This window comes from Phalacrocorax aristotelis, chromosome 1, assembly GCF_949628215.1.
Source record: "Phalacrocorax aristotelis chromosome 1, bGulAri2.1, whole genome shotgun sequence".
In the NCBI taxonomy this organism is placed as follows: domain Eukaryota; kingdom Metazoa; phylum Chordata; class Aves; order Suliformes; family Phalacrocoracidae; genus Phalacrocorax; species Phalacrocorax aristotelis.
Window position 1 is genome coordinate 8,675,870 of NC_134276.1, and position 27,040 is coordinate 8,702,909.

Here is a 27,040-nt window from a genome sequence, read left to right on the forward strand (position 1 = left end):
ATTTTTCGATACCTCACTCTAACCTTGATTGTCTGTGGCAACTCCCCTCCTTTAATGGCACAGAACTGCTTCACTAGACTGGAGGTTTTTAGCCTTTTATGCTTTTTGGAACATATCAAATGTGAATGTACTGTCAAGGGCTCATTTTTTGTGGTTATTTTGGTTGTAGTCCACAGACCCACAGTTGTCCAGACAACACAGACTCAGCATCACTGCATTGCTGTCCATCGGAAATACTTTTAATTGCTTGAATTGGCCAGTGTAGGATTTGAGGAATACGCAGCATTTCTCACATGAACCTTCATGTCTCCTTCTCTGAGATGGGGGAATCATGTCTTATTTATGAAATCTCTGTGACCCTCCCAGAGGCAGCTAAAAACTGCATGCTTTACCGTGTGCTTCCTCCAGGTATTCCCCGGCAATGTTGGGCATGCAAGCAAATGTGGATCGGTCCGTAAAAAGGGAGGGAGGACAGGATGCAAGCTTTGTAGCCACAGGCTCTGGTGCTCCTGTTAGTGCATGTTTTGTCTCTTAGGATATCTCCTGGTGGGCATTTTAGACTGCCTCAGTCTTAGCAGCTAGTTGTTATTCACTCTGCAGCCTCTGCTGAACAAGTTCTGGCAAAGCCTGCTGTGCCAGGTGAAGAGGTGACTGTCCCCATTTGCTACCCTGCCTCTTTGCCATAGGTGCCATCCCTTAGCAGTGGGGACTGGAGGGGAGTGTACCTGTGCCTCCGTTACTCCAGCCTGCGCTCAGTGCCTAAGTCCATCATCAAGGATGGTTTGAAGTGAACTGGGTGTCATACCGATTAGCCTGGGCACGGCTGGAGTTCAGCTCAGCTGTTTGAGCCACAGCTCAGCTAAGCAAATCTGCTTGCAGGCTGGGAGTGAGGTAAACCTGAGATGCTGGGTAACAACCGTATTACTTTACTAATAGCTATAGATAGGGACTACAGACTGCTTACAACTTCTTGAGTAGGAGCTGGGCACGATCATTACCGGTTTTTTTGTGTTCAGCTTTATAGAAGATACAGGCCTACCGCTTAAACCTCTGTGTGCCTCAACAGTGGTGAAAACTCAGTGAATGATTTTTAATTTGATGTTGCCAAGACACTCTTCAAGTGTAAAGAATCCTGCCTGATACAGGCTGCTGGACCAGGGGTGGTGGCCCAGGAGAGGGGTGGCCCAGATTTTGCCTCTTCTCATCTTCTTAATTGCAGACTGTGATACAGACTTTGCTACACTGCAAAGTAAAGAATGAGTTTATAGGGAGTGATTCCAACAACGCGTTTCAATGACATGTATCAGATGTAGCAGACGTGGCTCTTTCTGTAGGGAGTCCTCCAAACCTTGTGGTGAAGAGCTCAAGCCTGTGCGCAGTGTACTCGGGTCATGACTGAGGGTTCAGGCTGAGTCGATGCTCCAGGGTGGCCTTGAGAGCTATCCTGGACCCTCCCTTAGTATGGCACACATAATATGTCCTTCTCCTCCTGTGTCTCTTTGATGTGTTGAGCTCCTAAGCTAGCTGGAGTGCTTCTTTGGGTATTGAGGCTGAGCACGTGGAATGGTACTCTTCCCTTCCAACAGTTAAAAAAAGGGTTCATCCTGAACTTGTGAGATCTCTGGAAATCTCAGCAATTTCCTGAACCAATCTGCAGGAGTTACAGGTTAAGATACCGTTCCTTGTTCTGACTGCCGACTACATGAACACAACCTGGGTAACTGTGAGCTGAGCTGGACCCTGACAGATCTCTTGTTTGAATAATACCAGCCAGTGTTACAGTTCTGTCAACAAATCCCCTCCCAGTTCCAGCGGTCTTTTCCCTGTCAGTGGTTTGTCAGCTAGATTCATTAGGTCTGGAGTAAACAGCCCTGTTGTTCTCAATACACAAAAAAGCAGAGATCAGATAAGTAAAATTGGGTGTGAATTCTAAATAAAAGGGAAATTCCATCCTCCTACCACCATTTTTCATCAGCGGTAACTAATAAGGAATCGTTTTTTGCATAGTAACGCTTCACAGTAGAACTGGGCTTTAAAGATGAGCTATAATTGCTTCTGTGCACTCAAATAATTGAATATAAATCAATTACCACCATTTTAGGTATCTGAACAGCCAAGCTTGTTCTATGAAGAAACCCCTTTCTTTCCCGTTTAATAGCCAGACCTTTAGCTTCTTTGTTTATCCACATATCTGGGACAAATGATTCTAACTCAGTCATTAATTAGTGATTTTATCAAGATTTTCCTTTCAGGACTGAAAGGTCAGCACACCCTTGAAGTGCTAGCGAAACACACGTCTTCGATTTGCACATGGAGTCAAGGCTTGTGAGGAAGAAGCCTCAGGAAATGACCTAAAGGGTAGATGTTTAATTTGGGGTGGCTGCTTTTAAGAGCACACCTGGTGTGCTAAGCACTAACGTGATGACCAGATAGCATGAATTTTATCCAAAAGTCTGTGATTAATAGTTTTAATAGATTAGATGACCCTTCAGGGCTAGAGCCAGCTGACAGAAACACCAGGCACAAGGGCTGAAGTAAAAGTCGGTGACACTGTTGTAGGCGTTTACTACAGGCCACCTGATAATTTTTTGATGCAGGTGGTGGAGGAGCCAATGAGGCGAGATGTGCTGCTCAACCTTTTACTAACGAACAAGGAATGGCTGGTTGAGGATGTGAGGGTTGGGAGTAGTCTTGACTGCAGTGACCATGAGGTGGTGGAGTTCAGGATCCTGCGAGGTAGAAGCAGGGCAACAAGTAGGGCTACAACCTTGGACTTCAAGCGAGCCAACTTTGGCCTCTTCAGAGACCTGCTAGGAGGAATCCCATGGGTTAGGGCTCTGGAAGGCAGGGGGGTCCCAGAGAGCTGGACAATATTCAAGGATGACTTCTTCCAAGCTGTGCTGGTTTTGGCTGAGAAGCGGTTAATTCTCCTCCCTGTGGGGGGTTGGCTACCTTTCCAGCTTTCCGCTGGGAGGGGCGGGGCCATGGTGGGGGCGGCTGACCCCGACTGGCCAATGGCAGGTGCATTCCACACCACGTGACACCATGGCCAGTACATTAAGGGGGGACAGTTGCGGCTCGGGAGCGGCGTTGGGTCGGCGAGCGGCGAGCGGCTGCGGCATGTGCGGTTTGTTTCGGCGGTTCGTTCCCCCTCTCCCCTCCCTTCCCCCCTCCCCCAGGGCTTTGCGCCTCTCGTTGTTCTCCTTTACATTGCATTTCTGTTGTTGTTTCTTTTAATTTTAATTATTAAACTGTTCTTATCCCAACCCGCGAGCATTACCCTTCTGATTCTCTCCCCCATCTGCCGGTGGGGGAGTGAGCGAGCGGCTGTGTGGGGCTGAGCTGCCGCTAAACCACGACAGAAGCTCAAGGTTGGTGCATTGGTAGGAGGAAGAAGTCAAGAAAAGGAGCCAGTAGACCTGCATGGATGAGCAAAGAGCTTCTAGAGAAACAAAAATGAAAGAGGGAGGCTCACAGTATGTGGAAAAAGGGACTGGCCGCTTGGGAGGAATATAGGAATGTTGTCAGGGTATGCAGAGATGCTATGAGGAAGGCCAAGGCCCACTTGGATATCAAGGATATCAGGAAGGGTGTCTTCAAATACATCAGCAGTAAAAGGAACACTGGGGAAACTGGGCCCACTGCTGAATGAGGTAGGGGCCCCGGTCATGCAGGGTGCAGAGAAGGCAGACATACTGAATGCCTTCTTTGCTTCAGTCGCACTGCTAAGGCTGGTCCTCAGGCTTCTCAGCCCCCAGAGGAGAGAGCAAAAATCTGGAGAAAGGAGGACTTTCCTTTGGCTAAGGAGGATTGCGTCAGAGATCACCTATGCAAACTGGATTCTCACAAATCCATGGGCCCCGATGGGATGCACCCATGAGTGCTGAGGGAGCTGGCGGATGCTCTTGCGGAACCACTCTCCATCATCTTTGAAAGGTCGTGGAGGACAGGACTGGAGGAAAGCAAATGTCACTTCAATCTTCAAAAAGGGCAAGAAGGAGGACCCAGGAAACTACAGGCCAGTCAGCCTCACCTCTGTCCCCAGAAAGGTGATGGAGCAGTTCATCCTGGAGGTCATCTCCAGGCATGTAAAGGACAAGAAGGTTATCGGAAGTAGTCAACATGGATTCACCAAGGGAAAATTGTGCTTGACCAACCTGATAGCCTTCTATGATGGCGTGACTGGCTGGGTCAATGAAGGGAGAGCAGTGGATGTTGTCTGCCTTGTTCTCAGTAAGGCATTTGATGCTGTCTCCCATGACATCCTCACAGGCAAGTTAGGGAAGTGTGGGTTGGATGAGTAGACAGAGAGGTGGACACAGAACTGGCTCAGCAACAGAACTCGGAGGGTCGTGATCAATGGAGCAGGGTCTGGCTGGAGGCCCGTCACTAGTGGTGCTCCCCAGGGCTCTGTGCTGGGTCCAGTCCTGTTCAACAGATTCATCAATGACCTGGACGAAGGGATAGAGCGTAACCTCAGCCAGTTTGCTGATGATACCCAGCTGGGAGGAGCGGCTGATACACCAGGAGGCTGTGCTGCCATCCAGCGAGACCTGGACAGGCTGGAGAGCTGGGCCAAGGGGAACCTCATGAAATTCAACAAGAGCAAGTGCAAGGTCCTGCCCCTGGGGAGGAACAACCCCAGGCACCAGCACAGGCTGGGGGCTGAACTACTGGAAAGCGGCTCTGTTGAGAAGGACCTGGGAGTGCTGGGGGACAGCAAGGTGACCCTGAGCCAGCACTGGGCCCTTGTGGCCAAGAAGGCCAACAGTGTCCTGGGGTGCATTAAAAGGAGTGTGGCCAGCAGGTCGAGGGAGGTTATCCTCCCCCTCTACTCTGCCCTAGTGAGACCACATTTGGAGTGCTGTGTCCAGTTCCGGGCTCCCCTGGTCAAGAAAGACAGGGAACTACTGGAGAGATTCCAGCAGAGAGCTACGAAGATGATCAGGGGACTGGAGCATCTCCCTTATGAGGAAAGGCTGAGAGACCTGGGTTTGTTCAGCGTGGACAAGACAAGACTGAGGGGGGATTTCATCAGTACCTATAAATGTCTAAAGGGTGGGTGTCAGGACAATGGGACTAGGCTCTTTTCAGTGATGCCCAATGACAGGCCAAGGGACAATGGGCTTAAGCTGGAACACAGGAAGTTCCACCTCAATATGAGAAAAATCTTCTTCCCTGTGCGGGTGCCAGAGCAGTGGCACAGGCTGCCCAGGGAGGCTGTGGGGTCCCTTCCCTGGAGACATTCACACCCCGCCTGGACGCGTTCCTGTGCCCCCTGCTCTGGGTGTGCCTGCTCAAGCGGGGGGTGGGACGGGATGATCTCCAGAGGTCCCTTCCAACCCCTGCCATTCTGGGATTCTGGAATTTGGGAGAAGTCAGGCCAGAGGAATGTGGCCCTGGCCTTGATATAATTTATTTTTATTGTATTCAGTGTTCAGAGACCCTTTGGTTGTCAGGGCCACACACTGGCTTCTGCATGCTGGGGACTAGCCAGTACCATGGCCTGCGGCAGAGTGCCCTGAGCAATGTGCTGGCTTGGCTGATAGATGGGCCCTGCCAGGGAAGGAAGAGGGTATTTTACTATGGGACAAGTGCTACCTGAGCAATCCAGACCAGTTGGGATTATAAATAAGATCCAATTTTGTTAAACAAGAGGAGAGACGAGTGACTAAGCAAAGAAGTGAAGGGTTTTCTCTGGCAGAGGTAATGCAGGTATCAGTCAATCGCTGGTCTTAGCATCATGTTAGGATGCCGTGGTGATCCTTTCTGGGCTTGAAATAGATATTACTATTGCCATATTATTACTTGTATTGATATCTTTTTCTTGTATTTATGCTATTTTAATCACTGGATTCAAATAATCTCATTTTTCAAAGGAAGAGAAAAAGAACAACTTAGGAATAAAGGACTGTTCTGATGCTGAGAGAAAAAGGGGGAGCAAACAGAGGAATCCACAATGATAGGCTATAAATGTCCTTACTTTCAACTAGAAAACAAAACACAAGCAGACAACAGCTAATAGTCCCATAATATTCAGTTTGTGGTTTTCCTACACTGAGTAAATCTCTTTTACTAGTTAATATGTCTTGTAAGGAAGCAACACAGCAATTCATGCTTTCAGTAAGAAGTGCCTCTGCAGGAGGTTTTTCTTCTGCATGATCAGACAAGAAAAAAAATATACATTGGCACTGCCAAGTCCCCGGTAAAATGCGATGCACCACTGACAGGACTGTCTCAGCTAGGCGAAAGCTACGGACAGAAGTCCTCTACAGCCCTCAAGTGGTTCACTTTGAATCCTACACGTTGGGAATGCAAAGGAGGGCAAACGCTCCAAGACCTCTCTGGCCTTGGCCATGAGGACAGATGGGGAGCATTGCCAGGCTACGGGGGCAGGTCAGTGGGCAGCTTAGGAAGAAGAGAGCCTGGTGATCCTGGACAAAGAGCTGCTTGGGGCGGGATGGAGGGTCCGCCTCGCCTTCCTGGCAAACAGGAAAGGCCATTCAGGCAACTTTTTATGCCATGTTATTTCACACATTGGCTTCATCCTATACAACAACCTGTGGGATGGCGTGGGGGCTTGTTAAGCCATCTTCCTTTTGCAGTAATTCCAAATAAATACATTGCAAAAACCTTCTGTTTGAACTGTTCTCTTTATTGTTCCCTCAGCAGTGGGATTTCACCCTGGGCAGTGCTTTCCCCTCCTCTGCTCACAGCTTGACAGCTGCAAGAGGGCAGCGCTGACTCCCCCCGGCCTCTTCTCCCAGCTGCAGGACCTGGGGCACTGGCACCCTTCCGGCTGGTCCTACCGGGAGACCTTCTCAGAGGCGCTAGGGAGCGAAAAAGAATAGGTTCAAGGGTCAGGTACAGTGAGGGAGACCAAGAAACCCTGTCTGCCCCCTTCAGCCCCCACAGTCTTGGGTGTGTGCCTGGCCTGCGGGAGCCCTGACGGTCTCTGTGGAGACAGAACAGTCCATGTTCCTGTCCCAGCCCGTGGCGGGGAACCTACGCAGCACCGTGCTGGGGTGCTGTGCGAGGCCGGGGCAGAGACCTTTGGCTGAGCAGCTACAGAGACACAGAGCAAGGTCTCTGGCTGCAGGTGCTGGGTGGGAGGAAGCAGGGGCTATGGGTTTTGAGGAGCTGGAGCCCAGCACCTGATCCCCCTGGAGAATCCCTGAGTGTGGCGGTGCCAGCCAGAGATCTCACTGGAGTACCCACCACCCTCCCCCGCAGGGAGGGATGTCTGGTGGAGGGCTGCAGGAGCCAAAGCCTGCTGCTGCCGTGGAGTGGGGAGAGCCCAGGGCCCTGGTTGCCCAAGTGGCTGCTGGTAGTGGGAAGGAGCCCGCGGCAGGAGCACAGGAGCTCCTCTGCAGTCTCCCTTGGGATTTCCATAGCTCTGCTCTTGCTCCTGTCTTCCTACAGGGCTTCCTTTCTCTTATCCAGCAGCATCCTCACCAGGATGCCCTGCAAGGGAAGGGAGCTGCAGCAGCAGAGAACAATGCTCTCACTTGAGCTGCCAACCTGCCTGCCTCTGCCTGCTCCCAGCCCCCAGGTGCAGGGAGCACAGCCCCCTTCCACTTGGTATCCATGAGTTTTAGCCCATGGACTTCGGGCTGCAGGGGGACACCTGGCATCAGGTCTTCTTCCCCATCATTCCCTACCAGAAGCAGCTCTCTGGGGATAACTGGTCTGACTTCTAGAGACTGAGGCAAAGAAGGCATTTAGTACCTCAGCCATCTCCTTGTCCTTGGTGGCAATGTTCCCCACCACATCCAATAGAGGATGGAGATTCTCCTTGGCTCTCTTTTTGTTGTTAATGTAGTTGTAAAAACATTTTTTGTTATCCCTTACAGCAGTGGCCAGGTTGAGTTCTAGCTGGGCTTTTGCCTGTCTAATTTTGTCTCTGCATGACCTAGTAAGATCCCTGCACTCTTCCTGAGTTGCCTGCCCCTTCTTCCAAAAGTGGTAAACTCTCCCTTTTTTCCTGAGTCCCAGCAGAAGCTCCCTGTTCAGCCAGGCCAGTCGTTTTCCCCACTGGTTTCTCTTGCAGCACTTGGGGACAGCCCGATTCTGCGCCTGCAAGACTTTCTTCTTGAAGAAAGCCCAGCCTTCCTGGACCCCTTTGCCCTTCAGGACTGCCTCCAAGGGACTCTCCCAGCCAGTGCCCTGAACAGGCCAAAGCCTGCCCTGTGGAAGTCCATGGTAGTGGCTCTGCTGACCCCACTCCTTGCTTCACCAAGAATCTAGAACTCTGTCATTTCATGGTCGCTAAGCCCAAGATGGCCTCCGACTGCCACATCTCCCACCAGTCCTTCTCTGTTTGTGAACAGGAGGTCAAGTGAGGCACCTCCCCTGGTAGGCACATTTACCAGCTGTGGCAGGAAGTTATCTCCCACACACTACAGGAACCTCCTAGACTGTTTCTTCTCTGTTGAATTTCCAGCAGACAAGGGCTAGTGATTATGAGACTTCTGCCAGTCATTTGTAGAACACTTCATTTACCTCTTCATCCCGGTTGGGTGGTCTATAACAGACCCCCAGCAGGATATCTGCCATGTTGGCCTTCCCCCTCATCCCTACCCATAAGCACTTGACCTTATCATCACAATAGCTGAGCTAGAACTACCTGAAAGGAGGTTCTAGCAAGGTGGGTGTTGGTCTCTTCTCCCAAGGAATAAGCGATAGGACAAGAGCAAATGGCCTCAAGTTGCAGCAGGGGAGGTTTAGACTGAATATTTAGGCAAAATTTCTTCCCTGAAAGGGTTTCCAAGCACTGAAAGAGGCTGCCCAGGGAAGTGGTTGAGTCACCATCCCTGGATGTGTGTCAGGTGTGTAGCTGTGGAGCTTAGGGCAGTGGTTTAGTGGTGACTTGGCAGTGTTGGGTTAACAGTTGGACTTGATGGTCTTAAGGGTCTTCTCCAACCTCAATGATTCTATGATTCTGTGAAACTGGCTGGGAGCAGGAATGCCAGAGACAGAAGGACTCCCTGTAAGGGAATGAAGTTTCCCTTGTGATAAGATACAAAAGAGCCAAAGAGCGCCAGCATTGTCTTGCAGCAATCCCAGAATGCCAGTGCTCAGAGGCCACTTTTGATCAGCAGAGCTGGGCTGGGGGATGGACTCTAGGCGTCCCATGCAGACCTTCACAGGAGCGGTGCTGGTGCAAGTGTACATAAGGAATTGCCTCGTGATGCACCTTCCCAGACTCCGTGCAGAAATGCTTATGGCAGTAGGACCGAGCCCATTCCCCATGAGAAGCGGCAAGGGTAAACAGGACAGCAGGGGAGAAGACTATGACAAAAGGCTTGTGAGTTGAGATGAGGACAGGGAGATCACTCAGCAATTACCATCACAGGCAAAACAGACTCAGTTGGGGATATTGATTTAATTTATTGCCAATTAAAAAGAGAGTAGGGTAATAAGAAATAAGAACAAATCTAAAAGCACATTCTCCCCACCACTTCCTTCATCCTGGTCTCAGCTTCACTCCTGACTTTACCTTCTCCACTGTGAGTGGTGCAGGGACATGGGCAATGGGCATTACAATCCGTTCGCAACACTTCATCTCTCTTGCTCCTCCCTCCTCCCTCTTTTCCCTTGCTCCAGCATGGGGTCCCTCCCACAGGAGACAATCTTTCACAAACTTCTCCAATGTGGGTCCTTCCCACAGGCCACAGCTCTTCCTCCAGCGTGGGTCCTTTCCACAGGTGCAGTCCTTCAGAAATGGAATGCTCCAGCATGGGTCCCCTATGGGGCTCCAGGGGAATCTCTGCTCCAGTGCCTGGAGCACCTCCTCCTCCTTCTTCACTGACCTTGGTGTCTGCAGTGTTGTTCCTCTCACATATTCTCACTGTTCTCTCCAGCTGCTCTTGTACAGCAGTTTTTACCCCTTCTTAAATAATTTATCACAGAGGAGCCACCACCGTTGCTGGTGGGCCTGTGGCAGGTCCATGTTGGAGCTGGCTGGAACCGTCTCCACCTGACATGGGGGCAGCTTCTGGCCTCTTCCCATAGAAGCCACCCCTGCAGCCCCTCCACTACCAAAACCTTGTCACATAAACCATTACAGTGAGTACAGAGGTTTCTACCTCTTCCCCACTGTGTCCTGTGCCAAGCACCTCTTTGTCCAGGCTCGCCAGGCACTCTTCTTCCTGAACTATGTGTTGACCCCTCCCTGTAGCACGGCATTGCTCCCCCAGTTGCTTCTTTTGCCCAAGGCCAGAGAGATCTTGAAGCCTTAGGGAAAGGCTCTTTTTATTCAAGGAGAAGCCGTCTTTGTGGCAGGCACAGGAGAAGCACCAATGGCAGGACTTCTTCCCACACTAGATAGCTTTCTCTCTTGCCCTCTTCCCCAACAAGGACCCCCCCTTAGGAACCTATGCCAGCATTTTGGACCACCCAGCATTGTCTCATGGAAGTGGCAGGAGAGGAGGGATGGCCACCCCCGGGCGTCTGCCCTGAAGAGTGTCAGTGTTGGCCTCTGTCCCCAGAGGAAGGCCTGCATCTGAGCACCCTGGGCCTGAGGCCACAGCTGCGCAGCACAGCTCGGGGCTACCGCTCTGTGCCACGCACGGCTCTCCAGCAGCCGCGCCGGCTGCTGCACGCGTGGGTAACCTTGTGGTGAGCACAAGCTGAGGGGAAGACCACTCCTGTTGCGTGTCTGCAGACCGCTGCCAGCACGGGAGGGCAGCCTCTGCGGGATGTCAGGAGGACAGCAAGAGTCAGAGCCCAGATGGAGACCAATCTGAGATGGACAAAAGGGAGTCAGAAAGGCACCTTCTATGTGCCTGTGTCATTGGTGTTCATATTTCATGAACACTGAGGAGCAGCAGCAGAGAGCAGAAGAGGAGAGGTGTCTCTGGGCTGATTTCCAGGCTCACATGGAACAGTTTTAAAGGGAAAGGGCCCATGCATGGGAGGCACTTCTAGACATCTCCCACCCAAACCAGCCATTGCCTCCTCCAGGGGAGCTGGGGCTGAAGGTACCCAGGTCCCAGGAGTATCATTGCCCTCAGAGAGGCAGGCAGGGACTGCTGTCTCTCTGGCTGGCCTTGGCCCCACAAGGTATGACAGATATCAGACAAATCCGGAGGATAAAAAGAGGCCCCTCTGTGGCAAGGGCATGGCTTGACCCTCCCTCTCTTTGCTCCTCGCTTGTTTTTTCCCCAGGTGCTCTTCCAATTGTTCTGTTGAATTATGCCTCAGTGTCCTTTGACGTCTGTGCTCCCTTGGACATGGGAATGCAGTGATCCATTCAAGAGAACCTGCTTTTTCTGTCTTACAGCCTGGCAAAGAAGCAGGACGTAGACTTCATCTTCAAGGACATTGGCTGCCTGCGCTTCTGGAAGAACAAAATAAAAATGCGGCTTTCCACGGGCTTTGTTTGCATCCCGATGGCACGAGCCACCTGCTGAAATCTCCCCTCAGCGTGAGTGTCTGCCTCTGCCAGCGCTGCTATGGGTTCTTGGGAGGTGCCCTGAGAGGCCATTGGCACTGACTTCTCCTTGTGGGTCTGACTCATCTGCTGCTCAAGATGGCTGCCTCTTGCCCTTGCACAAAGCCAGACTGTCATTACCCGGGTGCAGGCGCTTGCTGTGCAGCTCCTGCTGCTAATAAAGAGGGGTTAACGCTGAGGGCAGGGAGCTCTGCCAGCGGGCAGCTTTCTGCCTTAACAGCCCAAAGGCTGGCTGCCTTGCTTGGCAACGGGATCCTCTCCTGGCAATGCTCTCACCTGCCTCTCCTGCAGGGGCCAGGGGCGATGGGTTCGGATGTATCAGGCTGAAAGAACGCCCTTTCCCAGACAGCCTCTGGCAATGTCATCATGTTTCTCAAGTGAGTATGTTTGCTTCCGCAGCCCCTGGCTGCTGATCACATCAGCAGCTTCTCTCAGCTCAGCTGGTAGCACCAGGCCTTGTCCACTGCTCGGAGGAGCTGGAGAAAGGCTTTGTCCACAGATCGGGTCCTGTTGTCTTCTGGTTTTCAGGGTTGGGCTCCATGTAGCACCTGGAAGAGCTGCTGGGGAAGGGCCTCCTCAGACATGCAAGGGGCAGGTGGAGGAAAAGAAGGGAGAAGCAAGGAGGAAGGAAGAGCCTAACAGAACACGTGGTGTGGGAGCTGGCTCCTAGGAGCGCCTCTTTGTCTGTAGGTTTTGCTTTATCTATTAATCTTTTACCTCAGCCCAGAGGTATTCCAACTTTACCCTTCTGGTTGTCTTCCCCATGCCACTGCCAAGGAGTGAGCAAGCTGATTTATGGTACTTAGCTGCCTACAGTCATTAACCAACAACAGACAGTAACAGCGATCAGTTCATGATATGGGGGGAGGGCCACGCGCTCTTGGGATCACTGCACGTGTGTCTGAGCCTGTTCAGCACCCTGGGCTGTTCCCGGAGTCCAATGAGAAATGGCTCAGACGCTTACAGGGAGAAGGGCCCAGCTATGGAAGGCATTTTCAGACTTCCCCCAAAGCAGCCGTTACCTCCAGGGGAGCTGGGGCTGAAGGTACCCAGGTCCCAGGAGTACCGTTGCCTCCAAAGAGCCAGGTAGGTGTGTCATGGTTTTGGCTGGGATAGAGTTAATTTTCTTCACCATAGCTGGCACAGTGCTGCGCTTTGGACTTAGTAGAATAATGTTGATTACACACCGATGTTTTAGTCGTTGCTGGGTAGTGTTTATATTAGTCAAGAACTTTTCCAGCTCCCCATGCTCTGCCAGGGGCACAAGAAGCCGGGAGGGGAGGGGGCACAGCCAGGACAGCTGATCCAAACTGGCCAAAGGGATATTCTGTATCATGTAACGTCATGCCCAGTATGTGAACTGGAGGGAGCTGGCCGGGGGACGCAGCAATTGCGGCTTAGGGACTGGGGGCATTGGCTGGTGGGTGGTGAGCGGTTGCATCACTTGTTGTTTGGGCTTTACCCCCCACCCCCCAGGTTTCACACCTCTCTTGCTCTTGTTATTTTCCTCTTCATTATGTTATTGTAGTTGTTATTATTGTTATTATTACTACTACTATTACTATTTTATTTTAATTATTAAACTGTTCTCATCTCAACCCATGAGTTCTCTTACTTTTGCTCTTCCAAATCTCTCCCCCATCCCACAGGGGTGGGGGCAGTGAGTGAGCGGCTGCGTGGTGCTCAGTTGCTGGCTGGGGTTAAACCACAACATTCCTTTTTGGTGCCCAATGTGGGGCACGAAGGGTTTGAGATAATAACAGATGCTGGTCATAGCATTGATTCATGTTCTCAATATTAGTTTATCCGATCTGTACCACACTCATGTTTTTGTAGTACATGTTAAAGATTGGTGTTGGTTTTTGTACTTTGCTGTGCTCTGCAGTGATTAGTGATGTTTTGCCTGGGAGATTTGTTATTCAAACACTGGCCTTGAGCTTCATCTTGTATTTGGGTTTTGTGTTGAGCACCATCATCCCACTGGGGTAGTATTTAGCAGGGCATGACAATTTTGCAGGGCTAGGGAAGGACTCCTTGGGTCTCTGTGACAGAGGGAGACCCCCCAGGAGAGCCTTTGGCTGCTGGCACAGCTTCCTTAGCAATGCCCAGCAGAAAATGCAGTGATGCAGTGGGCAGCTGTGTAGGTTTGGGGGTGACCTGGTCTCCAGCTTGGCTCCTCCCCGTGCATCCCTTGGCTCCTGTGCCCTTGGAGAGCAGCCTGGACTGCAGAGGGGAGGGAGTCTGTTGTCCCTGTGGGGCTGAGGGAGGTTTTGGGGTTTGCTTCCAAGTGGTTGGGGCACAGGACAGTGCCAGGCCATGTGGCCCATGCACCAGCTTGGGCTGGATGAGACTCCCCAAACTTGACTTTCGAAGCAGGAGTGGGTAGCGCTGCCCAAGTGCGCACCTCTCCCAGGGCAATGTGCATGCTTCCCACCACATCCAGAGTGCCACTGGCAAACTGTGGCTGTCGCGTGTGAGGGATGATCACGCTGCCACCATGGAAGTAGGGCTCCGAGGTTCCCGCAGGCACTCCCACTAGGAATGGGACTCTGTGGCCCAGGTAGCTTCTCAGCTGAGCTGAGAGCCGGACAGTACGTTAAGCAAGCAGCAGTAGGCAGTGCTGATCAACTGGGACGGGCTGCAGCCGTAGTCTGCCTCTCTCGGAGTACTGACTGCCCAGCTTGGACTCTGTTTTATTCCCCACTGATATGCTCCCATGGAAAAAAAGCAGCAGCAAGTAAAAAACTACTTGGATTCATTTACTTTTATCATTCTGCAAGCCTGGAGGTGCATTTATATCAGCAACGATATGAACCATGGGAACTGATGGAAAAAATGAGAAAACAGTTCTCACAAAAACTTATACATCTTGTGTTTGCATGGCTGCGGGGGGCCACCTGTAATCATCAATAACAAACGAATCGTAATCAGGACTGTAAATGAGCCGTTTCACGAAGGCTTCCTTGTCTGCTGGCTCAGGGTACCAAGAAGCAAGACCATGCTTGTAGGCCCAGTCAACAATCTGTAAAAAGATAAGCAAAATGAGCTGATGAAATAAAGTTGGCACATTGTGAAGTTGAAACAAACTGCAGTTTGGCCCTGGCTGTATTTTCCCTCTTTCCCCCCTCTCTCCCCTTAAAATTGTGTTCTCTTTTTGCTTTTTTTCTCTTTGTGCAATGCCCTGAGTCAGCTGCACTTCATTCCTTGAGTGAGGGAATGCAAGCTGCCTGCAATTACTGGCTGCTTAGAAATGCACACCCCACTGCCCTGGCAAAATGCTTGGAGTGTGCAATTAAAGGAGGAGAGCAGCCCTTTGACCACCTCCGCTCACCCCCTTACGCTCCTCAGCTATGCTGTGCATCCATCAGTAACGCCTCGCAGGCCAGTGTGACTCTCAGTGGGTGTCCCCTGAACAGGAATTACTGATTTGGTGTACACAGGCACCAAGCCCACAATTAGACAACAACCCCAGATCTGGAATAGTTCAGGTACTTAGGCCCCTATCAAATACAGGAGGAGAGGTTCTCAAATAGCAATTTGGAACCTAAAATCTTTCAGCAACTTGTGTCATGTTTGAATTTGACCCTAAATCTTATTTTTTGAAATGCTGAGCACTCACAGCTCCAAGCAATAAAGCAGAGCTTTGTGAGCTGTGTGGCACCCAGAATCAGGAGGTATTTTTCACATTTGGGATTTAATGATGGTAGAAATCAAACCAGCAATTCTGGGTGGAAGGATTCCTGAGAATTGTTGCTTTAGGCTGTAGAAAAAGTTGAATTTAAAAAAACACAAAGCAAGAATGATGCCAAGACAATTCCTGCCCTCCCTACCATAGAAAGTGGAAATAAATGAGTACTCACTTTCACAGCGATTTTGAGAGACACCTCTCTGATGCTGTCCAAGGGGGGATAGAGTCTTCCTTCTGCAAGATTCTGCTCTGTCACCTCGGCAGCAATAGACTAGAAAGGAGAGAAAGGTCATTTACAGACTCAAGCACATACCGCAGCCATGAGCTTTACACGACCCGTGGCTGAAACCTCAGCAGTGGTGGAGTTGGGACTAGTTCTCAATGGGTACAGCTGAACTCTTCAAAGTACACATGTGTATATGTTTTCATTACAGACTTAAAACTGGAGCCAGAATGATGGAAGTGCTATGCCAGGGCATCATGTGTGGAGAATGAGGGGAACTCTGTCATGGCTCCTACACCTGTGTAGGTGCGATGGAAACGAGCTTTCCCTGAGACCAGGAAAGGCTTTTTGCTGAGGTTGTACAATTTCCACTCAAGGCACTGCCCCAGGCCAGGTTCTTGAAAATACTTGAAGTAGGTGCTTGTGCCTCTTACAATATTTTTAAAAACATTAGTTAAATGCCAGTTGGAAACCTCTGCTGTGAGGAGGAAGATATCGTCAGAGATGTGCCGGACTCCGCAGGCGATGACTCCCAGTGCCACTCCTGGGAAGACGTAGGCATTGTTTCCTTGGCCAGGGAAGAAGGTCTGTCCATTGGGCAGGGTTACCTTTGAGAATGGACTTCCACTTGCAAATATTCCCCGTCCCTGATAAGAAAGAGGAAGAGGCATCCAAAATCAGAAGAGACACCTTACATCTCCACAGCTTGCCATGATCTGCGCTCAGGGGACTCTGTGACCAAGTGGGCAAATCTCCAGCCAGCCAGTGAGGTGTGTCTCCACCAGAGCCATCTCCAGCTGGTACTTCTGGAGAGCCTGATCCCCAGGGCCATGAGCAGGGCCACTGAGCACTGAGTAGGTGTTTGCCCTGCCCAACTGCAAGTGCCCTGAACTTGCTGAGAAGGAGCCTATCAACCATCTGTTGAGTGTGAGGAGGGACTCGTGTGGGATAAAGGTCTGGGTGCTGTGTGATTGCCCTAGCCAGCAGCAGGTGTCGGGGAGGCAAAGGGTAGAGTGAGACAAAGCCTCTTCTCTCACCCCAAGTCAATCCACATGACAACAACTCTTCAGTAACATTAGGCCCGAGTTGGTGATGAAACTGTTACACAGTTAGGGTGGGAAAACACAGGGGACAGTAACTTGGGAGGATGGGACACCTCAAACAGCTGCGCTTGAAGGAGGCAAGTGCTTTCTTTAGAGGATCACGAATTCAGGCTGGTAGGGACTGCCACTTGTCCGCCCACCATGCACCACTGTGGTTTCCTGGGCACAGTCATGGCCACAGCGTACCCGGAGCACCCAGCTTCCCTACGCTGAGCTCCAGTACCTCGGTGAGGCGGTAGCACTGCTCTGCCGTGCACTCTGCTTTACTTGTGGGGTTGCTCAGGGCAAACACGATGGGCCTCTCATTGAAGGCTGCCATGTCCTTCAAAATCTTCTCAGTGAAAGCTCCTGCAATGGCTGCGACACCTAAAACAACAACAGCAGAGTGAGACAGTGCTTTCCGACTGTCTGACTTCAGTGCATTGTGCTGATCCCTCTTGAATGGCTTTACCGGTAGATTAACTGTGAGAGGGAACAGGCTCCATGTCTGGAGATGCAGGTGGGAATGTTTCTCGTATTACAGTGGGATTAAAAACCTATCTCAGAATAAAGCCCTCTGCTGCTCTGGGCAGGGTGGGAGCTGGTGTTTGGGCTGGTCTAGCTGTGGCGCTCAGCATTTTGCCTCCCAGAGGCCTGCCCAAGGTGCCTGTTGTCATCCTCATCCTGCTCAGCCTGCCCGACCCATGCTCACTGCCGAGAGCCTGAAGGCAAATCCTGCCTCCTGCAGCACCTCCCTCTGCATCCCTGTCTTGCAGGGCTCCTACAGCTCCAAAAGAGATGAAGCCTGTGCCTCACAGTTGAAGGGGGAAGGGATGTGGAAAACTCAGCTGACAAAATTGGGGTAGAAAAAGCTCATTTCATTTTGACTGGGAGAACAGAAGGAGGCTCTGGAAGAAAGAGAGAAACTCTCCCAAGAACTGAATTGATGTGAAAAGGTCACGCTAATGGAGCTCCACCTATAATTGCCGTAGGCTTCACTTTCTGCACAACCTCTTCCAGCGTGTTCACACTGGGGTGGTCCTGGGCAAACATTTCTTTCTCATGGTTCAGGTGGCTCCTGCCCTGTGAGGAAAAAGAAGGAGTGAAACTTTGGTCTGTGGGCAAAAAGTAGAAGGATACCGTATTAACTTATCCGTTCATATCACCTCTTGGCCCTCTGCTGAAACCAGATTCCTCAGAGCGGGTCCTCAGCATCAGCCAGTCAGGCATTGAGCTGTTGGTGTAATGTCACATGGGGCTAGGCTCTGCTCCTCTCACCCTCCAAACACATTGGTTGTGTGGAGGATCTGGCTGCCAGGGCAGAGAAGTTGTACTCATAGCACAAGTCTCCTCAAGTCTAAGAAGGGACAAGGGCAGAGGCCCTAAGGATCCATGGAGCGAGAGCAGTGCTGGGCCAGGCTGGATCACCAAGCAGTGCGTGACGTTGCTGTTGTAATACCCCGTATGACCGATGTGCAAGACTTCCAGCAGCGCTTGACACAATGGCCGTGTGGAGATACAGTGCCACTGAGACATCAGTGTACCCTACCACTTTAGAGACCCAGTCTAAAGCATTGCCTTTAAGGTAGACAGTGCTGCTGGCACACTGTTGTCACCATGAGATCCAGCCCTCTGAGAGCAGGACCAGCTCTGCTGACACCAGTAAAACGCCAGGGCTGAGCAGGGTCCAAGGTATCTGCCTGCTTTGGTCTCTCTCTAGCTTTCAGGATGTGGTGGGGGAGTAGACCTCATCTCTGGAGACAAATTTACCTTCACAATCAGTCCCTTGGAGTCCACCATCCAAATTTTTTTGATGGCATCCTCTCGTGAAATTCCTTCCTTTTCCATGGCCATAAGGATGAGATGAGCTATGCCCATTGCAGCCTGGAACACATTATATGAACGTTTCATTGGGGTATCAACATCTTTTGGGGGGAAAGGTTTTAAATGAGAGATGTGTTAAGTCATCTGCCAGCACTGCACAAAACCATGAGGCTTTCTGCTCCACGATTTTAGCATTATCGGTGCTGCCATGAATAAAAAACCCCAATCATCCAGCAGAGCAGGCTGCCATGAGGCTGGAGCAGTGGAAGTGGTACCATGACAGGCAGAGGCTGTCTCCATCATTTAAACCAGCTGCTGCAGGGGAGGAAAAGGGGCAGACACTCAGCAAACATTGCTGACAATGCCAGTAGAGGAACTCAAAGCAGAGCAGGATTGCTGCATCGGAAGTACTGGCAAGGAAAGTCCTCTTCTCCCATTCCTGCCTGAGGAAGCAGCCCTGGACATGGTGTGTGTGTTAGTGGTCTGACAGCTGTGCCCAGCCCTCCTACCCAGGCAGGGACTAACAAGGCAGGATGGTCTCTGTGCCACAGCTCAGACATGTCTGTCAGGAGGAGTGGAAAAAGAGAAGCAGCAATCTTTGCTTCACAGAGGGATAGAAAAACAGTGAGTAGCAGACCTTGCCCAAAGCCCTACAGGTGGGCGAGAGCTGAGCCAGGACCTGGACCAACGTCTTTAGTCTAGGCTTTAGAAATTTTTTCTTCCCCCTTCTCTTTGAGCAAGGGACTTTACAGACTACCTGACTTCTGCCATGGGGGCAATATGACTGACTGCAAAAAGTGAAATTATGTTCTTACAGTTATTTTAGTCTGAGCGCTTTTGACTCTATTGCTAAAAAGGCTCTGGTTTACCCTGAGGACTCAAACCAGCCTCCTTAATGTTCCTGCAGCACCTTGCCTTATAAGGGACTTCCCTCAAGGTACTTAAAGCCCCACTGACACATGAGCAGCCTTGTAGCATCCAGGAAGTGTGCCCAGGACTCATGGGCCAAGAGGTCACTGAAAGATTGTTGGCAACATCTACACAGCAGCAAGATCCACCTGTGGGGCCGACTTCTGCCCAGTGACAGGGAACCTGCTTCTGTGCTTTGTTTTCATGAAGCCAAACCTTGCAGGAAGTTTCATGGTTGACGTTTCTTTCTTTAATTTTGAATTTAGATCATAGTTAGGAACAAACTCGAGAACATTCTTACCTCTCCAGCTCCCTGGAAAACAAATTTATGGTCAGAGAGCTTGTTCTTCGTGATCCTTAAAGCTGCAAAGATGCCCGCAACTGCAACAGACGCCGTGCCTAAAAAGAGAGAAACACCATGAGATGGTCATCCTGGCAAATGGATTGTCTACCCTACTGATATTCTGTTAGAAACCTTGGGATAGGAACAATTCTCTTAGATCCTGTCACTAAGGATCATAAAGGATCAGAGTGCCTTCCCTACTTTGAAATATTATTCCTCAGAAGATCCCCGCAAGGCAGGAGACCACCAATTTCCCTCAAAGACTCAAAGGGACACTGAGTCCCTGAATGACAGAAGTTAAAACCTAACTCCCAAGGGTTTAAGATGCATGTGACTTGTCAAAGGTCACATAAGACATTTGTAGCAGAGTGGTGGTCTGAACTTGGGCACCCTTGCCAAAATCCTTTGTGATCATGTAATTACCATCCTCTTCTCATTTACCTTCACAGCCCAGCAACATCTTCTCTTTTTTAATGCCCTGATATGCTGATACCCTGACTCACAGAATGGCAGGGGTTGGAAGGGCCCTCTGGAGATCATCCCGTCCCACCCCCTGCTTGAGCAGGCACACCCAGAGCAGGGGGCGCAGGAACGCGTCCAGGCGGGGTGTGAATGTCTCCAGGGAAGGGACCCCACAGCCTCCCTGGGCAGCCTGTGCCCCTGCTCTGGCACCCGCACAGCAAAGGAATTTCTTCTCATATTCAGGTGGAACTTCCTGTGTTCCAACTTGTGCCCGTTGCCCCTTGGCCTGTCATGGGGCACTGCTGAAAAGAGCCTAGTCCCATCGTCCTGACACCCACCCTTTAGATATTTGTAGATATTGATGAAATCCCCCCTCAGTCTTCTCTTCTCCAGGCTGAACAAACCCAAGTCAAAGCCATCAAGCCTGACTGCCAAGAATTAAGGTGTCATTGAGAACATGTCTTAGTCCCAGATTAGTGAGAAATAATCCAGTATATGGAGAGCACAGTTCTGCTGTTGCAGCCCCCACGATATGTACAGTTCTCCATCCATCATGGGAGGCAGATACCTGGACTGAATAATCCTGCCTTCCCCTCACATCAGTCACACCTGGGCAAGCTGGATACAAGTGCTGAAGGTGAGCTAGGAATGAAGGAGGCAGTTTTGTTTCTCAACATTTTAAAGGATGCCAGTTCAGATGTGCCCCCACCTCTGATGCTGTCCCTAACTCTAATGCTGGTGTCTCCATTCGCATCTTCAGAAGCTTTGTGAGAAATCAGGGAGGCCACAAGTAACAAGTGTTGTGTGGGTGGTCATGGGTGGAGCAGACAATAAACCCTTTTAGGCTAATAAACCTGATTCCACAAAATTTCCAGCATTTTCTATTTTCCTGCTCATTTAATCAGCCAGTGCATCAGGATTTCAATCAGTCAGTGCTTCAGTGAGACCCCCCTTGCAGGGTCCTTAGGGCCTGGGGTGCTGCGTGCGTCAGCGAACAGCCCAGTTGGGAAACGAGAGCAGATCATGAGCAAGGTGTGACCATGAGCAGTGAAACCAGCAGATGGTGCTGCCTCATCTGTCAAGGGCCAAGAAAATAAATTCAGCTTTACCTGCTCCTCTTCTTTAGTCCAAAAGCCACAGCTAAACTAGAAATCTACAGGTATATCACAGCATCGGGGAATGATTTACTCTCCCATTATTTCCATGCAAGCAGAAAACTTAGTGGGAGCAGTTACCCTGGCGGAGAAGTGACTTTTATTGACATGGCTTATTTTGCTTAGGGAACCTATATAAGCTACTCTGACAAAGAAAATCTTTACTGGCCAGACCAGAAGTGTTTATCAGCACCATTAGATCACCAACTTTTTGCTTTTAAAACTCAGATGAGTTTAGTTCTCCAAAAATGAATAATCAGGGCCACTTGAGAGTGATTCTGGTTTAGCAGAGGTGGCAGCAACCACAGTCCTGCAGCAAACGTTAGTGCCATGCTGCCCTTGCACAGGCACGCTGGTGCAGAATGGCAGCAGCATAATTTCTTACTCATGAAGGCACTGCAAGCACCTGTGTCTTAAACACAAAGTGGACTAGGCTAATGGTTGGTGGCTTCTGAAGCTTCTTACTTGCAAAGAATCACTTGAGATGCTTCAGCACTAAGGGTGAATTCCCTTCATTAGCTCAGAAGACAGTTTGTGTCAGTTTATTTCCAGACCCAGACCATCTGAGTTCAGTCAGTTTAAAAAGCAGTTGATGGGGAGGGAACCAGCCACTAAATGCTCTGCTGCTTTAGTATTAACATGTCAACTCAGACAACTGAAGGAGGCATATGAAGGATTTCCTCTTGCTTCTCCTGCACGAAACCTCTGCCTTTTAAAGCTGTATTTAGACTAATGCACTTACCTGGTGAAATGCTGTGCCATCAGACTGGAAAAATTACAGAGGAAGATAATGAATGTCCAAGGAATTCAAAGGAACACCAGATAATTGCCTAGTTTTCAGATTTTGCTTTTTGTGGGTGTCACATAGCTAACCCATGCTCATTCTCCGTACTTTGGCAAGCCTCTAATCAGCAGGACTGCTTGGCTCGCTGCCATGCCAGCTGCTAAGGATGGGACTCCTCTGAACAAACGTGATGGTCCTGTGCATGCTAAAACAGACACCTGAACTGGGTTAAGTGAAATGCACCCTAAAAATGTTACTATCGCCACAGTTTTTTAAAAGGGACAAGATAACTGGAATACATGTAAACACTCCTGCAGACATCTAAAGTTTGGAGGAAGGGATCGCACCCTGGCAGTCTGAACTGCAAAGAAGTGGGGAGAGACCGGGGTCCCACAGTTGTCAGCGATGCCAAGCTTGTGACAGCCAGCAGAACATGAACACCTATGTGTATGCTCATGCATGCTCACATGCTATCTCCCAGGGCTAGTTTGCACAGAAATCCCCAAACCCCCATGTGGGTGGGAGTGGGGAACTCAATAGAGGAAAAATTCCTAAAGTGGAACAACTACAGTACGACAGTGTGTCAGGTCACAGCATTAGCAGCAATAAATGCCTGGAAAGTATTTAAAAGAAAGAAATGTAACTGGAGAAACATCTTGTTTCTCTTGGTCCTGACCCAGGCAAAATTGCTTTATACCCTGTGATTGTCAAGAAGTCTGATGGGACAATTGCTGGTAGTGGCAAACCCATTTAAATGGAAAATGCTCATGGGACATTCAACAGAGGGACTCGAGGTCTTTTTAAAGGCGTTACTAGAGGAATTTGGGAAGCGGGGCGTACCGAAAGAAAGGGTGCATGGATTTAGTCTGCAGAGCAGTGTGCATTTTGCAGAGCAGAGACCTGTGGGACTGGGTGTGCCGTTACTCATCCCCCTGCACTTGTACTGCAGCTCTGACTAACAGCAGGGCTCTGTTCAGCTCTGCCGTTCCTAATCCTCCTCCTCTCACTCCAATGTGTTTCTAATCACTCCACGTCTCCCAGACTGCATCTCACCCCCATTACAGAAGGTACTCAAGTACCTTGGCCTCAGCTCAATATTTTTCTTTGGTAATTACAATTTCTGAGCATGGAACAATAGAGCATCTCTATGGAAGGGAGTTCACAGCTGGTTCATGTAAGGAATTGGCTAATCGTTGTGCTTCGGTTCCGAAAAGACCACAAAATGAGATGGAGCAGGGAGCCCCTCACCATGAGTTGTGGCAAGAAAAAAACAACCACCTTTCAACATGTTGGTCTATCAGTTTCCCAAAGAGTTTGAATGCTGCTATTACAGATAACTACTTCTTTAAATAATTAGCAAGAGGCAGCTTGGCTGGTCTGTATCTGAGGTGAGATATGGAGGGGGACAGAGAGAAGAAAGGAAAATGCTTGCAAATCATCCTGTCTGTCCAAGACTCAAAGTGAACGCTTAACATGATATTACAAAATAGCAAACAGACCTCAGGAGCATCTCTGCGGAGTCCAGAGTAACAGGACCAGCAAAAAAAAGAGGCATTTAAAACTCAGGTACACTCAGGAAAATGGCCATCCTTGGAGGATTTAATCTCTGACACTCAGGCACATTCAGAATATTGTAAAACATTATGGAAAACCCCTCTGAGGTTGATGTTCCGCTTGCACTAATGTAAGTGAGAACAAGCCCCAGTAGAGGGAGGTGGAGCTACGCTGGAGCAAAACCCGGGGGAAAGGATCTGCTCCGAAGCTTCAAGACATTGCACAGATGGAAAAGGCTGCAGCCCAGAGGCACCCATGCCTGGGGGCACCTTATCCTTCCTTCTGAGCAGGGAGAGTGGACACAGGGGTGAAGAGCTTCGCACATGGGGTTACAGGCAGTGCTGGCACGAGTATGACAGGGAAAGTTCTGCCCAGCACCGATGGCAAGGCTGTACCGAGTGTGACAGCACCCACTGGCTGAGCAGGGGACATGGGGGGAAGCGGGGACCCTGCAGATGCTTGGGGGCAGGAGTACCCCCATGCTGAGGGCTGGCACTGCCCTGTCACCTGGCCCAGGTGCTGGCTGAGCGGAGCAGAGCATCGCCACCATGCTGAATCCTTCTGATAGCAGCAGTGATGGGAGCACACAGCCACAGCACGGCCCGTTTCTTCATACAACGCCCATGTGGGTGATTCCCCCTCTCCACAGCACACTGGTGGAAGAGATGGCCAAATTCAGCCTGATCTTTTATTTTTCACCCTTGCCCCGCCTGCTTACACTTCACCCCATCAAAACCATGCTAAGATGAGGGCCCAGGGAACAGCAAACACCAGTTTAAGAGCTCCAGCAAAGGGCAGCCAAGAAAATATATCTAAATTTATGGATGCAGAGGAAGCATAGGGATTTTCCAAATCCTGGCTCACATTAACTCCCTGCAGCAGTTCCGCCTGTTACTGGAAAGCAGAGTGGAGCTTTTCCAGAACTACTCCAAATAAATAATCAAAAGTCAAATACAACAAAGCTGAAGCAAAAAGCTGCTGAAGTATTTGCAGCTCAAGGTCTTCACCTCAATGGCTGCGGGCTAGCGTTAGCCTTCCCCCAAAGTGCCTCTGTAAGACATTAAGAAAATAAACCTAGAAATGGTGCGGGGCAAGTCAACAAGAACAGCAGTAAAATGCAAAGCGTCAGCGCTCAGGGAAGGAACTTGCTCTCTTCGCTAACAGGTTTAGGGGCACTGGTGACCCAGAAGAGGCGGTGGTATGGTGAAGAGTTATCTGATGATGGAGACGTGGAGCTCATCTTAAAGTATATGCTTAACGTGGGTCACCTCTAGGTGCCTGCTTTTAATCGTTCCACTGTAAAGTGCTTGGACTACACAGTGCAGCACCTTAAGAACACGTCGCAGTGCTGGTCTGCAGCATTGTGTTCCCTCCTGCCTGCGCAGAGCCAGCCAGCACACGGGCTGTGCCAATGGGCAGACCAAAAGATGGGAAGATGGGAGAAACCCTTGTCCACAAAGGCAGAGGCTACCAGGCAGCTGCCAGCACTTCACAAGAAAGTATCTCCGTATCCATTGCAGCAGTGGAGACCCTGTGGATGCTATTTTAGACCAAGGAGCTAAACCAGTTCAGAGCGCAGCCCTGTTCTTCTGTTCATTTTGCCTCCTTACCCTGGACTTCGCTTAAAGTCACAGACAGCTTAGTACTGAGGTGGTGTGTGCTGTTCTTCACTGCAAAGGAGGGGTTTGCAATGGCATCCAGTGGAGAAGAGAAACAGCGAGCAAGAAAAGCAGGAGAAGAAAAGGGACCAGATGTTACAGTCCCAACCATGGCAGAAGATACAGGCCCTTTAGGGCCCTGCACCACTAAGCCCGTTCACACCCAGGAGTCCATACTGTTCTGACCTGCCTTGTTAAGCAGTCAATGTGTGATTTAAACACAAGTCTAGGAGCTGGCTCTTAAACAGTTAGTGTAGTAGCATCAAAGGAAAATGCAGAAGCTTCTTCTGCTGCAGGGCACAGTATCTCCAAGAGGGCCTGGCAATGGTGAACCCCTACAGGACTGAGAACATCTCCACATCTATCTTCGGGCCGGGTAAATCCCCACAGGGAAAGCATACTGCTCAGGAGCTGCCTAGCAGGACATAGCCTGCTTTGTTCTGCAGCGGGGTATCGTCCAGCGCTCCCTTCCTATTGTGCTTGTCCCCCTCCTTAGTTTCCTGTGATAATTACTGATGCATTTTCCACACCAGCTGAAACAACAAAGTAAGATACTGTACCATTTCAATCTGCTGCAACTGGTTAATGCTGAGCCAAAAACTAGCTTTGCCTGCTTCACACTGCACATGGAAACGTGCCTGAAAATTAGGCCACATTTGCACATGACTGATCTCTAACTTGCCCGAATGTTTGAAGCCACTCAGATGTGCAGCACTGGAGTCAGCCTGTTCCCAACCTCAGCTGAGGCCTGGGAGCAGTGTTCCTCCAGGCTCAGACACCACTTCCCGAAGTGTCCTGGAAAGGTTATGGAAGGTTATCTGCTAGGATAACGAGAAAAGGTGGTTGGTGGGTGAAGAGATATTTTGAAGCTCATCAGCAGTCACACATCCAACAACAAAGGGGAATCATTGCTCTAACACGTGGGAAAAGACGCAGAGAGGTTCTGCAAAAGTGATGACTCCAGTGCATTGCCTGTGGACTTCTTCAGTTGTGGAGGGACTATGGAAATGCAAAAGGCTCAGTGTTTTTAATGTGGCTATTGATATGGGGTTTCCTGATTTGAAGTGCCTCGAAGAAGTCTCATTTGCACGGCGTAGATGTTCAGCCTATTTTAGAAAACCTCTCTGTTCACAGTGTCTCAAAATGGATATGGATATATCTGAAACACTTCTCAAAAGAAGCTATCGATGTTACATGTACATCAGGCCTAGTTTTAGAAGACTACTAAAGATGTCCAGAGCCAGGAGACATTAGGCTTTATGCTTCTGTGCACTATTTTCTCTGCCCTGCTCATATGTGTGAAAGGCATTGGAATGACATGATAATTAATTAAATAACATGTTAGAGATTTCTTCATTTTTCTGCAACTCTGACTAAACTTCCAAAACAACTTCCACTGTTCAGTACTGAGTAAGCAATCTAAGCCTCAAGAATTGATGTTTGATATGTGAATATGGAGGTAGAACCAGGAGAATGAATTTTTCATAGAAAAAATAAGGTTGGAAGAGATGCCTGGAGGTCACCTCGCCCAGCATCTGCTTAAGGCAGGGCTATCTTCCAAATTAGATTAGCTTGCTTAGGGCCTTCTTGAAGGATAGAAGTCCCAATGCTCAGCCACTGTCGTGGTGAATAATGTTTTTGTTATGCCTGATCAGATTACTGAATAATGACACTGAAGGATCTCTGTTGGAGCATAAAGATTTGAGTTCAGCAAGCCAAGTGGTCCAACTCAATTCACAGGGTGATGGGTCTGATCCCACTTCTGCTTAGCCCAGGCACAAACTCCTGCTGATTCTTGTGGGTATTCAGTGCACATCTTTGAAGGCTGTGTTCGAATTAGACAGGCTCTTTACCACAAAGACAGCGAGGCATGTGCGCACAGAGCCTTAGGCCCATGCCGAGAA

General features: G+C 50.0%; 1 protein-coding gene across 2 annotated transcripts in view; it reads right to left on the reverse strand.

The window, feature by feature from the left end:
- Positions 1-14,193: 14,193 nt before the first annotated feature.
- ME3 (malic enzyme 3) overlaps positions 14,194-27,040 on the reverse strand; it is a 131,432-nt gene continuing 118,585 nt past the window's right edge. For both annotated transcript variants that reach the window (XM_075080814.1, XM_075080806.1), the window contains 7 exons: positions 19,483-19,580; positions 18,219-18,332; positions 17,426-17,531; positions 16,693-16,835; positions 15,840-16,013; positions 15,316-15,414; positions 14,194-14,477 (listed from right to left, as the gene is read on the reverse strand). In XM_075080814.1, the coding sequence (XP_074936915.1) occupies positions 14,316-14,477; positions 15,316-15,414; positions 15,840-16,013; positions 16,693-16,835; positions 17,426-17,531; positions 18,219-18,332; positions 19,483-19,580 (896 nt within the window). In that variant the 3' untranslated portion in view covers positions 14,194-14,315. The remainder of the gene's footprint in view (positions 14,478-15,315; positions 15,415-15,839; positions 16,014-16,692; positions 16,836-17,425; positions 17,532-18,218; positions 18,333-19,482; positions 19,581-27,040) is intronic.